Here is a 12,641-nt window from a genome sequence, read left to right as displayed (position 1 = left end):
GGTAGCTCCTCCCCTTGGGGAGGCACATGGTGCTGCCGGAGTGCCGGACTCAGGCACCGTTGAGGTCAACGCCGCGTGGGGGTGTGGATGTGGCGCAGTGGCAGTGGACGCATGTACTCAGGTCTTACGACATGCAGCGGAGTTGCCTGCAGCGCCCTCGAGCAGGAGCGGCCCCCTGCATGGCGCCTGGCGTGTATGTCTACCCGGTGCCAGCAGAAAAGAGGAGGGTCGGGGCGAGCAAGCATGCGACGCAGTGGAGGTGCGAGCACGGTGATGACAGCGGCTGCAGCACGGGTCCTGGACGCCAAGCCGTTTGGAGGCGGAGTTGTGGGGCTGTGGGCTGGGAAACAGTTTTACTCGAGTCCCGCACGCACCACCCCTCCGCACGCATTCCTCCCGGGGCCAACCCCTGCCCCTGGCTTTCTCCGCTTTCCTTCGATGCGCTTGGCCGCTGGACAGCAGGGTTGCTCGACACCTATCCTAGTGGAGGCTGTGCGAACCGACCCTGGGACCCGGCTATGTCCGGGACTATGCAGGGAGATGGAGCCAGCCTAACCTGCAGCCTCAGGCTGTGCCTCAGACGGTGTGGTGTTGATGTGATGTAGGAGGTGTCCCTGTGCCGCAACCGGTAAGGAATAGGATGCAGGGCGTGAGCCTGAAGGCATCAGGAATTGATAGGGTCTGGCATGCAGGCTGTGGCATGGGACATAAGCGTGGCAGAGGGTCTGGCATGCAGGCTGCGGCATGGGACATAAGCGTGGCAGAGCGCGCAGCACAGGATGCAGAGGACCGACTCGGAAGGCCCTGTGCTGCACTGCTACATGTGCGAGGCGGTGATGCCGGTCAGCCCCGCCCCAAATGGCCAAGGGCACTGACCAGAGCGAAAAGCAAGCGTCGAAACATGGCCGGGACGAGCCGGGTCAGCCGCCATCTTTGTGAGCTGCGTCACACGGGCCTCTACGGCCGCGCCATGAATGCGGAGCGGCAGGCGTGGGGGTGCATGGTGCGCTGCGCAAGGCGCTGCCCGGGCTTCAGCTGCCAGGGCTGCCAGTAGGCGACGTCAGCAGCATATGCGGGGCAACCTTGCTTGGTCGGACTGTCCCTTGTTGTAATGTCGCATACCGTGTGCGGGCTGCCATACATTATCTGTGCTGCAACGCTGTGCTTGTTAAGCGAGGGTGGTGGTATGATGACTCCATTACGGACAACCGACGGGAGAAGCGTAGACAGGCGTAGACATGGCTCGGAAAGGGAGGGGTCTGGGCGAGGATGTGACCTGATGCTGCCTGATGTGACAAGTAAAGGCGAAATCGGCATGGGCCGTCTGGAACACGCGCTAAGTCAAAATTCGCGCGTCACTGTCGAATTATGCATCAATATAACCCTTCTGTGTGAATGCGCAGTGTTCGTTGACTTCACATTAGAATTTAGTCTAGTTGCACTCGGTGCTCGAGAGAGGCCACAACCGCAGGAATGACATGCCAGCAATGTGTCCCATACAACAAGAACTGGGTAGCTTTGTAATTTTGTGCGCTCGTGGCTAATGCTCGGCGGGCTCGCTGTCAATCCAAATGGAAACGCTACAACAGCGTAGCAACAATGAAACAAATGCCAGTAGGATGAAGCAGCAGGCAGGCTTCGCGGTGGCGCAGGGCGCCGGGTTGGTTGACGGTGGCAGCATTGGCGCCGTGCCCCCTCTGCCGCTCCTGCCCCCGCTGGCCCTGGCTGCGATGTTGCCTGGGCTGCACCTGCTGCCTCAAGCACAGCTGCAGGAGCTGCTTGGAGGCTGGGCCGCCTTGCCGCAGGCACAGGGCCCGCCAGCGGCGAAAGCGGCAGCGTCAAGGGCGAGGGCGAAGTCCGGGGCAGGCAGCCCCATACCGGAGGGAATGGCTCCTGGTCATGTCGCTGGCGCTGCCGGAGACACCGCCGCAGCCACAGCATCAGGGGCAGGAGAAGGGACCCACAGTAACCGTCGCTCCGGGCGCAGCAAGAACCTGGGGCGCAGCAACGGTGTTGTTGACGGCTCTGCTGGCGACCCCGTTGCGGACGCCGATGTGGGTGTTGGGGAACAGGCGCAGCTGCGGCGTCGCGACGAGACCGGCGGTAGCGGCAATGCCGGCAGCCGCGACGACGCCGGCGGTAGCGGCAATACCGGCAGACGCGGCGATGCCAGCGGCAGCGGCAGTGCCGGCGGTAGCGGCGATGCTGGCGGCAGCGGCAGTGCCGGCGTCAGCGGCGATGCTAGCGGCAGCGGCAATGCCGGCGGTAGCGGCAGTGCCGACGGTAGCGGAGATGCTGGCGGTAGAGGCGACGCAGGAAGCGACGCCAGTGAAGATGGCTCGCAGCCGACGGCGGCGGGAGCTGCTGCGGCCGACGCTGGGCAGCAGGTGCCGCAGGCGCCACCCTGCGAACTTAACTGTGCCACTTGCAGCGCGCCCTACGTCAAGCGCGGCCCCAGAATGAGCTGTGGGTTCTTCGCGCGCACCGGCGCCTTCACCTGCCACCGTTGCTGCCTGAAAAACAGTGCCGCGCACGGCTTCTACGGCCCGCCCGGGACACGGAGCCTGGAGGAGGCGGGCGGACGGGAGTGCGCCGAGTGCGGCACGGAGTCGGCCTTCCGGTGGGCTCCGCACCCGGTGAAGGAGCGTGTCTATTGCTGTAGAAGCTGCGATGAGACGCTGCGCGGGGCCAAGAGCGCGCCGAGGTCGCAGGCGCGGGCGCGCTCACGGGTTGCTGAGGAGCCAGACGACGACAGCAGTAACGAGGCTCAGCCTAAGCCGGAGGCGGCAGTTGCGGTGGCGATGGTCGAGGAGCTTCTTGTGCCTTGCGACGGCCTTTGGCCTGGGGCAGCTGCGTGGTGGCCGCCACAGCTGCTGCCACCGCTACAGCCGCAGCTGCTGCCACCGCAGCTGCTGCCACAGCCACAGCTGCAACCACAGCTGCAGCCGCAGCTGCCACCGCAGCCACAGCCGCAGCGGGTATCTCAGCTTTCGTCCAGGGCTGGCGGGTCTGGGGCGGCCGCCGTTGCGGGGGAAGCGCCGGCGGCTGCGGTAACAACTTCAACAGCAGCAGCACACGGCCAAGAGGCACCGCCCTCTGGCACGGCGCACCCGGCACAACACAGCTTGGGCCCAGCGGCGGGTGAGGGCTCCCTTGACCCTAGCCAGGTCGCCTGCGCCACCTGCAGTACGCCCTATGTGCACCGCCCCAGCACCGCATCGGGCTTCTTCGCGCGCGGAACTGGCGCCTACACCTGCAGCAGCTGTTGCCACAAGAACCGCGTTGCTACCGGCTTCTACGGCCCCACCGGGACGAGCTCGCTGGAGCAGGCGGGCGGCCGGGAGTGCGCCGACTGCGGCACGGAGGACACTCGACAGTGGCGCCTCCACCCGCTACGCCTGGGCTTCTACATGTGCAGCGCCTGCCACAACGAGCACAAAGCCGCGTGCCGGCAGGGCAGCCGGACCGCGGGCGCACAGCACAAACAAAAGAAGAGCACAACATCGGCGCGTGCGGAGCGCGGTGGTGATGGCGGCGGCGGTGGCGACGCATCGACAGCCGCGCCGCCCATCCAGCCGCTGCTGATGACGACGATGCTGGCGATGGGCGGGGGGGCTGCGGTCGCTCCTGCGGCAGCCGCAGCCGCGGCAGCAGGCATCACGGCGCTTGCAGCAGGCGGCGATCCGGTCCCAGGGGCGCTTGACCGCATCATGTGCGTCGCTTGCGGCGTGCCATGCGTACGACGTCGCGGCGCCTGCGGCTTCTTCGCCCACGGCACCCGCGCCTTCACCTGCCACCGCTGCTGCCTGAAAAATAGCGCCGCGCACGGTTTCTACGGCCCGCCCGGGACGCGGAGCCTGGAGGAGGCGGGCGGGCGGGAGTGCGCCGAATGTGGCACGGCGGCCACGCCGCAGTGGACCCCGCACCCGCTGCGCCTGGGCACGTACTGCTGCTTCGCGTGCGGCCTGGACCTCAGGCGGCCGGAGCTGGCAGCAGCCGGCGCTCCAGGAACCCCTCGAAAGCTGCGTGTGCGGCTGGCTGCTGCAGGCCGCGACGAGCAGCAGCACGAACAGCAGCAGCAGCTGTTGCAACAGCAGCAAGGCCAGCAACAGCAACAGGTTCTGCAACAGCAGCAGTTGGAGCGGGGTAGCGGCGGCCTGTTGCAGGACCAGGGGGCGGCGATGTCCGGGGGCCCGAGCGCCAACGGCCACACGGCATCACGCTTTAGCTTGCTACTCACGGTAGCGGAACACGCAGCGCAGAGCGATGCGACGTCAAACGCTCATGAAGCGCTTGGGTTGCAGGAGCAGCCGGGTGAGCGCCAGAGGCAGTTGGCGTCACCGGCAGCGGGGACTGGTGATGGTGGCAGCGCCGGCGCGCTGGCGCAGCAGCTGGCAGGAACGCGCGCAGCCGGCGGCAGCGAAGGCCCGGGCACAGCTGCTTGCGAGGACGCTGGTCTTGCCGCTGGCCTTGCCGCTTTGGGTACGCTCGCCGCTGCGGTAGCTAGTTTGTATGGGCCGGGAGTGGGCCTGCAGCAGCTGTCAGGGCCGCAGCTCTGGGCGGCCCAGCAGTTGGCTGCGGCAATAGCGGCACCGGCCACCGGTGGCGCGCGTACGGCTGACCGCGAGACAGCCGCACATGCTCAGCCGCTCAGCATACTCGCCACAGCTGCGTGCCGGGAGTCTGTCGCTGGCGCGGACGCGGCGCTTGTACTATCGAACATGCCGCGCCTGCAGGGACCACTCCAGGCCGCAGCCGCTGGGCTCGACTTCGATGCTGGCGGTGACAGCGGTGGAAGCCGCCTCGGGACGGACGCTGTCAACAGGTGCCGGGCTGTCGGTGCCGCTGCCGCGGCGGCCCCTGCGGCCGCGGCAGCAGCTCCAGATGTGGATATGTCGGACGTGGGTGCCGGCGTTGGCTCGCCGTATGCCGAACCCAGCGTCGGTGCGGGCGCGGCAGCCGGTGCAGCGGTTGCAGCTGCAGATGCGGCACTGTCAAGCGGGGCAACGCGGCCGCCGACAGACACCGCGGGCGGGCGGGCTGTCCTGCCACAGGTGCGCGCGGCGCGCCCCGCAGCTTCCCCTGCGCAGCAGCCGGCCGCCCACCAGCCTCCCCAGTCCGCAGACCAGCCGCCCGCAGGAGCACCCGCAGCACCCGCTGCTGAACCAGCTGCTGAACCAACTGCTGCTGCACCGGCACCATTCGTAGCTGCTGACTCTGCGGAGGCCACCCCAACGCCGGAGCCCCAGCCGCATCCCCAGCTGCATCCGCAGCCATCCCCCGCGTCTGCCGCTGGCATGGGTGTGGGTCTCGATCCCGGCCTGGTCACGTGCGCCTCCTGCGCTGCGCCCTACATGCGCCGGGGTAAAGCCCCCTCCGGCTTCTTCGCCCACGGCACCCGCGCTTACACCTGCCACGGCTGCTGCCTACGCAACATCACGTCCCACGGCTTCTACGGTCCCCCCGGGACCCGGAGCATGGCGGAGGCGGGCGGGCGGGAGTGCGCCGAGTGTGGCGTTGAGAGCACGCCGCAGTGGCACCCCCACCCCTCACAGCTGGGCGTCTACTGCTGTAACGCCTGTTACTTTCGGCTGCGGCGCCGAGTCACGCAGCGGACAGAGGAGCCTGGCCAGGGCCCGGGGGGCGACGAGCGAGTGGGTGAAAAGCGAGCCGTTGCTGAGCAGGAGGCCGCGGCTGGGGCCGGCACCAACATTGGCACCCAGGCCGCCACGCAACTGTGCTCGGCAGCAGGGTCCGCGCCTGCAGCAGGAAGCGGCGGCGACGGCGGCGCGAAGCCCCACAGCCCCGCGCGGAGCGGGACGGGCACGGATGCGGATGCGGGAGCGGATGCGGGAGCAAAGGATGAGGAAGCGGGCTTGGGCGGTGCTTCAGCTCGTGCGCAGGAGGCGCAGGGGCAGGCGGGGCCCCTTGCGGCCACCCTGGCACAGCCGGATTCAATCGACCTGCCGTCAACCGGTGAAGAAGACAGCATACACCCCGCACAAGCGGAAGCCGCCCCAGCGCCCCCGCAGTCAGACCGGGGTGGCTTGACAGACGCGCGGTTGCCCCGTTCTGCCGCAATCTGCGCCCGTACCTTTATTCGGCACCGGCTTAACGAGGAGCATGACCAACCGCCGAAGCGGCGGAAAGTGGAGGCCGCGGCGGCTGCGCCCTGCAGCGTTCCCGTCGGCACCGCAGCCGCTGCAGCGCCTGCAGCTGTATCAGGCCCAAGCGCCCCTCAGGAGCCAGCTGGTCAGCCCACGTGTACCACTTGCGCCGCGCCCTACGTGCGTCAAGGAACCAAGGTTCGAAATGGCTTCTTCACTCGCACCGGCGCCTACAGCTGCCGCAGCTGCTGTGCGAAGAACCAGCTGTCTCACGGCTTCTACGGCCCGCCCGGGACACGGAGCCTGGAGGAGGCGGGCGGGCGGGAGTGCGTCGAGTGCAGCAAGGAGACTGCTTCGTATTGGATTCCACACCCCACCCGCATTGGCAAGTACTATTGCGGCGCGTGCGATGCCAGGATGCGGCGCCAGCTGCGGCAGCCGGCGACCGCCGCGCGGAAGCCGCAGCCGACGCAAGGAGCCGGGGGCAGCACGCAAGAGACCCTGCTGCAGGCGGGCAGTGTGCAGCCGTCGGGGGCAGACCAGCCACAGAACGCCGCCGGCGTGCACGCCGCGGCGGCTGCTGGTGGCGCGCAGGACCGCTTGCTGGCCTCAGCTGTGTTGGATGCGGCGGTGGGTAGCGACAACGGAGAGAGGACGTCCTTGGCACGGTTGCTGCATCCTGTCGTCGGTCGCAGCCCGCCTCAGGCGCAGCAGGCCCAGCTACCGGCGCAGGGCCATGCCGACGCGTGGGCTGCGGCTCCCGGTGCTGCAGCTGTGGAGGCTGAGGCGGGCGCTGCGACTGACGCGAACGCTGCGGCAAAGGGCGACGCTGTGATTGGGGCAGCTTGGGCAGGTGGTGCGGCTTGGGCGGACGCTGCGGCTGAGGCTGAGGGTGCGGACGCTGCGCCTTGGGCAGAAGCCGCCGTGGCCGAGGCGGAGGCAAAGGAGGAAGCGAAGGCGGAAGCCGTGGCGGCGGAGGCTCAGGAGGCGGAGGCTGCTGTGGTGGCAGATGAGGAGCCGTTGACGCAGACACAGAAGTCACGGACCTATGCGGCCTTGCTAGGCAAGCCATTGCATGCATGCGAGCCGGCCTGGGGTGTTGCTACACCTGTCGAGGCCGTAGCGGCAGGTCCACTTGCACCGCTTCCAGCGCCAGCGGCCGCTGCGCATGAGTGCGAATGCATTGACGGCGCCGCCGGCTTCGGCTCTGCGGCCGCCACCGGACTGCCACAGGCAGCCGAGCTGCCAGCAGCGGCGCAGGCACCAGTGCAGACGGCTGTGGCTGTGGTGGTGGCTGGGGCGGGAGCTGCGGTAGATGCGGCAGATGCTGAGGGGGCAGCGGCGCCGGAAGCTGAGCCCGAGCCGGAGCCGGAGCCAAAGCCGGGACCGGAGCCGGGAAAGGAACCGGAACCGGAACCAGAACCGGAGCCGGAGCCGGAACCGGAGCCGGAACGTGGAGCAGCAGCAGCAACGGAGTCGCAGGCGCAAGCACAGGCAGCGGGTGAGCCGCAGCCTCCAAGCCCAGTTGCGGTGGTGCGGGCCGCAGCGGACCTGCTGACAGCCACGACCGTGCCTGTTATGCCTGTGACAGCATCAGTTCGCAGCGCTGCCGCGGCTGCACCTGCCGCAACAGCTGTAGCTGCTGCGTCGGCTGCTACGCCGGGTGCTGGTCGCAGACCGGAAAACGCGCTCACGCCAGTAGCAGCGGGCGCGGCATCGCCAGCAGTAGCGGCCGGGAGCTCGGGGCGGCCATCGCGCTCCGCCGCGGCCCGCGCCAGCAGCGCCATCGCCCACCAGATGCACCAGGAGGCGCTGCCGCTGCGTAAGCTGGCGCTGGCGGCTGCATTGAAGGCTGCCCTGGCAGCGGCGGTGCCCCAGCGGGGCGCTGCGGAGTCTGCGGGTGGCGACCCACCCGCGAGAGGAGCAGCGCTGTCCGCTGCCACAGCCACTGCGGCCCTGCACGCAACACAGGCGCAGTCGACGCATGGAGCTCGTCCACAGGCAAAGCCGGTTGTAGAGAGGCTGGCTGCGGCGACGGCGGCAGCGGCTGGGGGAGGAAGCCACTTCGGGCGGCTGATGCGGCGGCAACGCATTGTGGGTGCCAGCGGTGCAGGCTCTGCCGCGGCGGTGCCTGTTCCCGCGGCCATGCCCACTGGTCCGGCAGTAGAGGGGTGCGAGCCTGCGCAGCAGCGAGTATCAGCCGTGGAGCCACACGCAGCCGCCTTGCCTGGCACTGCGGCTGCGGCTGCGGCTGCGGCTGCGGCTGCGGCTGCGGCTGCGGCTGCGGCTGCGGCTGCGGCTGGGCCTGGGCCTGGGCCTGGGGTAGGCGGGCGAAACGCGGGCTCGCGTGCCGTCGCGCAGGCCTCGCCATCCCTGGCCAGGGAGCAGGCGCAACGCCTGCAGCCCCAAAGATCTTCTGACGGCAACGGGGAGGGACGCCCAGCAGAGGCAGCAGCAGGTGGCTTGCAGCTGCTGTCAGCGCCGCCGGTGCGCGCGGCGGCGCTCCTGGCGCAGAGGCGCATCCTGCAGCTGCAGGCGCAGGAGGAGACGGCACCATCTCAACAGGATTCTGCCGCCGGCACCAGGAGCACCAACACCGCGCAAGGGGCTCATGCCGGGGGCGCGGCTTCGGTGCTGCCTGGCAGCTGGCGGAAGGGGCAGACCTCCCCACAGCCCGCGGCGCCGCCGGGAGCAGCGGGCGCAGCATCGCCAGCAGTGGCGGCCGGGAGCTGGGGGCGGCCATCGCGCTCGGCCGCGGCCCGCGCCAGCAGCGCCATCGCCCACCAGATGCACCAGGAGGCGCTGCCGCTGCGTAAGCTGGCGCTGGCGGCTGCACTGCAGGCGGCCGCACCCCAGCGGGGCGTAGTTCCACGCGACGCCGTCAGTTCGCCAGCGGCCGTGGCTGCTGCTGGTGCTAGACCGGATGGGTCCAGGCCAGTGGGCGGGCAACTGGGCGCCTCTGCAACTTCACCTGGCGCTGCGCCGCAGCAGCCGGCAGCAGCGCCGGCTCGCGACGACACATCCGTGCCGCCCAACAGACCACAGACACAGATCAAGTGCGGCAGCTGCGGCGGCCGCTATGAGCGCAAGCCTGGCGCCCAGAGCGGCTTCTTTGTGTGTGGCACCGGCGCCTATACCTGCCGCAGCTGCTGCTCTGAGAATCTCGTATCTCCCAACGGCTTCTACGGCCCGACCGGCACCCGGTCATTGCAGGAGGCGGGCGGCCGGGAAAGCGAGGAGTGCGGGACGGACACCGCGGTGGCGTGGCAGCTGGTTTCCCCTGTGGAGGGCACGTACGCGTGCCGGAAGTGCTACCACAAGCTCCAAAGGAAGCGGCAAAGAATTGAGCAGGCATCATCCAAGGAGCTTGGGCAGCTGGGAGAGCAGGAGGAGGCACAACAGCACACAGATGGGCCTGTCGATGGTGACGCGCCGGCGGCTGGGGGTGTCGGGGCGGTTGGCGGCTCGGGTGCGGCGGCTGGGGTGCCAAAGTGGACGCGGCTCGGGCGCGGGGCCGAACCACGAACACGGCAGCAACAGGCAGCGGCGCCAATGGCGGCCAATGGCGGCGATGGTGAGGCCAGTGAAGGCGGAGAGGAGGAGGAGGAGGAGGAGGAGGAGGAGGAGGAGGAGGAGGAGGAGGAGGAGGACGAGGAGGAGGTGGAGGAGAAGGAGCAGGAGCAGGAGAAGGAGGTGGAGGAGGCCGATGCAGCTGAGCAGGCGGACAGGCGCGCAAAACGGCCACGGCAGCAGCGGCGGCGGCAGGACGTGGGCGTGGCGGCGGCGGCCGAGCCTGCGCCAGTGCCGGGCGGCGCGGCGCTGTTCACTGCGTGCGTGGACGCATCTGCGCAGGTGAGTCTCGTTTCTTTAGGTCAAGTCAATGGCTGCCTTGCGCTGTACCCCCGGCTTCACACCTTCTTGGTGTCACGCTGTGCCCAAGCAGCATCTCAATCTCGCTAGCGGCACGCGTCATGTTCAACGCTCCCGGCATGTCACGCACAGGCTATCGTGGCGCACCTTGCCGCGGAGCGCCCGGGTGGCGGCCGCAGCACACTCGTCATCACGGCGCCGCCCGCGTTGGCGCTCTGCTCTCCGGGACAGCTAGCGGCCCCCATCACGTCGTGGTTGCAGGTGCGTTCGTGTCCGGGCTGCACGGACGCACGGTTGCATGCACTCCGCGCAGTTGCTGGTCGCAGGAAAGTGGATGGCTCGCGGGCCAGGCGCTGGCATACAGGCGCGGATGTCCCAGCAATCAAGTAATGCACCGGGTGTGCTTGCAAGTGCTGGTGGCGTCGTTGCAACAAACACGCACTTTATCATGTCTCTGGGCCATGAAATGCTCGATTGCAGGCGCACGTGTGCCGGCGGCCGATGGCGCTGCTGCTTGGGCCGCCCGCAGAGGCGCTGGGCTTGGACAGGGAGGAGCCGCCGCCGGGGCTTACGCCGGAGGAGCAGGTGCGCTGCAGCTTTGTACGCTCTTTCTGCAAGCCTACAGTGTTGCTATGCGGGCTGCTTAGAGTTGTAAACAACAAGCGACCGTCATGCGATGGCGCCTCCGATGCCGCCTTGCACAGGCCAACTGGGCGGGCGCACGAACCCGCGTGTTTGCCGCGTTCCTGCGCGCCGCGGACACGGCCATGCTGGCGGCACAGGGCGGAGGCGCCGGCGAAGCGGCGGCCATGCCAGCTGTTGACACGTTCCGCGCGATCACGTTTTCACTGAGCCCCCCGAGCGAAGCGATCCAGGGGGGGGCAAATGAATCATTCTGTTGAGCACACGCCTAGCTGCGGAAGCGAAGCGTGCGCATCGTTAACCTTTCTTGCGGCTGTTGACAACTGTGCTGCGTCTGGCTACGGTTGGCTCTGCTGTGGCATCGCGACTGCTAGATAGGCACCTGGTTTGGCTACGTGCCTGTGGAAACCGACCCCGGCTATGTCCGGGCGATGAGGTTGTTCGGCCTCAGACTGTGGAGGGGCTCAGCCCCTTTTCCCGTGACCGGGGAACACTTGTCACTGAGCAACGCAAAAGACCACCGGTTGCGCACTGGCTGGCAGAGCAGCTGTCGGCTGAGGAGCAACCGGCTCAGGCTGCACAGGCGGCAGCGCAACCCGGCATGCATCTGGGCCTCGTGCAGTATTGTACAGGGCCGGAGGCAGGCAGCTCAACGGGTGGGGTGGCAGCCGGCACCACCAGCGTTGTAGAGGGTGCGCAGTCTACCGCTGGCGCAGTGGCAGCGGCGCTGCAGCCGCTGCTGCTGCGGCCGGTGTGCGAGGGGCTGCGGGCCGCGCTGGCGCGGGGTGCGGCGGGGCACCGGCTGGTAGACGGGTGAGGCGTCGGAGACTTGTGACAGTGTGGTTATGCAGAGGTACCGATTCAAGTGCTACGGCAGCGTGATGAATAAAGTGCTGCGGCGAGGTACGGGGACATACTGTAACGCACGGATGGGCATGATACATTATCGACCGTGGTGTTGCACCTGTGGCCAGTGTCGCCACAAGACGGTGAGCAGAAGTCGAACTCACAGGACAAGGACAGGTGTGCGCCGGGGAACACTTGTCGCAATGATGACTAAATACGGTATTATAAGTAAAGAACGCGGCCACGGCTGCTGTGTACAGTTCTTGTGGTGACCCTGGTGACTGTGAGCTTGCAGTTTACGGGTGTGTCGGGTGCTGTTGCCGGCTGTGGCACGCGGCCGTGGTCGCAGAGCGCATGCACTGTTGGGAGGCAGGGCATCAGTAGGAGGGGCCAAAGGCTGACTGCACGGCGTTGGGAGGCAGGGCAGCAGTAGGAGGGGCCAAAGGCTGACTGCACGGCGTTGATGCTGGGTCAGGCCCGCACGCTGTTGTGAACTGGGCAGGTAATGTGCCAAGGTGCCCCGGAGCGTGTCCAAATGCGTGCATCTGGCAATTACGGGCGCATACAGCGTTCGTTTTGGGCCCATCGCAGGGGCAGAGCATTGTGTCATATGTCGGGACACAGCTGCAATCTGTTCCTGCCTCAGTGCAAATGACGTAGCATACGTTCGTATGGCTAGAGCTAACCGCCGCCTCTGCGTTGGGTGGCATCAAAAGATACGCGTGTGCAGTGTTCGAAATGAAGCAAGATTGAGGATGGACATGGATAGGGACAATGGGGCGTGGCAAAATGGCACGGGCACAAAGGGTGCACTGTGTGGCATAGCGTGTGGATATACATGGAGACTTTGCGTGGGCCAATTTAAACGACTGGAAGTGTGATGTGTGCCCTAGGTTAAGCCTGCTCATTCCATGCAGCGGCACACACTTGTGGCGCCTTCTTACCGTGAAGGCCAAGCGGTTGCAGCAGGTTGCAGCGCCGCTTGGTACCGCCGCCCACGCCTGTGACCACTGACCTGTAGTATTGCGGGCAGGCGGCTGCAGTTGCCGTCGATGAAGGTGCTCCGTGACCACATGGGGGGACGGCAACAAGATGGGCATTATGGATGTAAACTCGCATGCGCACAAGGCACGAGGCGCACCGATGCAGTAAGGAAGTCCGTTATAATATTATACC

General features: G+C 67.5%; 1 protein-coding gene across 1 annotated transcript; it reads left to right on the top strand.

Moving 5' to 3' along the window:
* The first annotated feature begins 1,373 nt into the window (after window positions 1-1,373).
* CHLRE_09g394028v5 (uncharacterized protein) lies at window positions 1,374-12,639 on the top strand. Its single transcript, XM_043065704.1, has 4 exons — window positions 1,374-9,959; window positions 10,110-10,238; window positions 10,458-10,562; window positions 10,682-12,639. The coding sequence occupies exons 1-4, from the start codon at window positions 1,620-1,622 to the stop codon at window positions 10,877-10,879; spliced, it is 8,772 nt and encodes a 2,923-aa protein (XP_042921220.1). The 5' UTR covers window positions 1,374-1,619; the 3' UTR covers window positions 10,880-12,639.
* The last annotated feature ends 2 nt before the right edge of the window (window positions 12,640-12,641 follow it).

This window comes from Chlamydomonas reinhardtii, chromosome 9 (assembly GCF_000002595.2).
Source record: "Chlamydomonas reinhardtii strain CC-503 cw92 mt+ chromosome 9, whole genome shotgun sequence".
Lineage (NCBI taxonomy): Eukaryota > Viridiplantae > Chlorophyta > Chlorophyceae > Chlamydomonadales > Chlamydomonadaceae > Chlamydomonas > Chlamydomonas reinhardtii.
Note: the sequence above shows the minus strand (reverse complement) of the source record. Positions and strands in the feature narration are given on the sequence as shown.

What these genes read in the sequence shown, in the direction of transcription:
- CHLRE_09g394028v5 (XM_043065704.1), top strand. Translation starts at nt 1,620, where the DNA reads ATGAAGCAGCAGGCAGGCTTCGCGGTGGCGCAGGGCGCCGGGTTGGTT. An exon ending in GCGTGGACGCATCTGCGCAG is followed by an intron (nt 9,960 to 10,109) that starts GTGAGTCTCGTT and finishes TGTCACGCACAG; the next exon opens with GCTATCGTGGCGCACCTTGC. An exon ending in CCATCACGTCGTGGTTGCAG is followed by an intron (nt 10,239 to 10,457) that starts GTGCGTTCGTGT and finishes GCTCGATTGCAG; the next exon opens with GCGCACGTGTGCCGGCGGCC.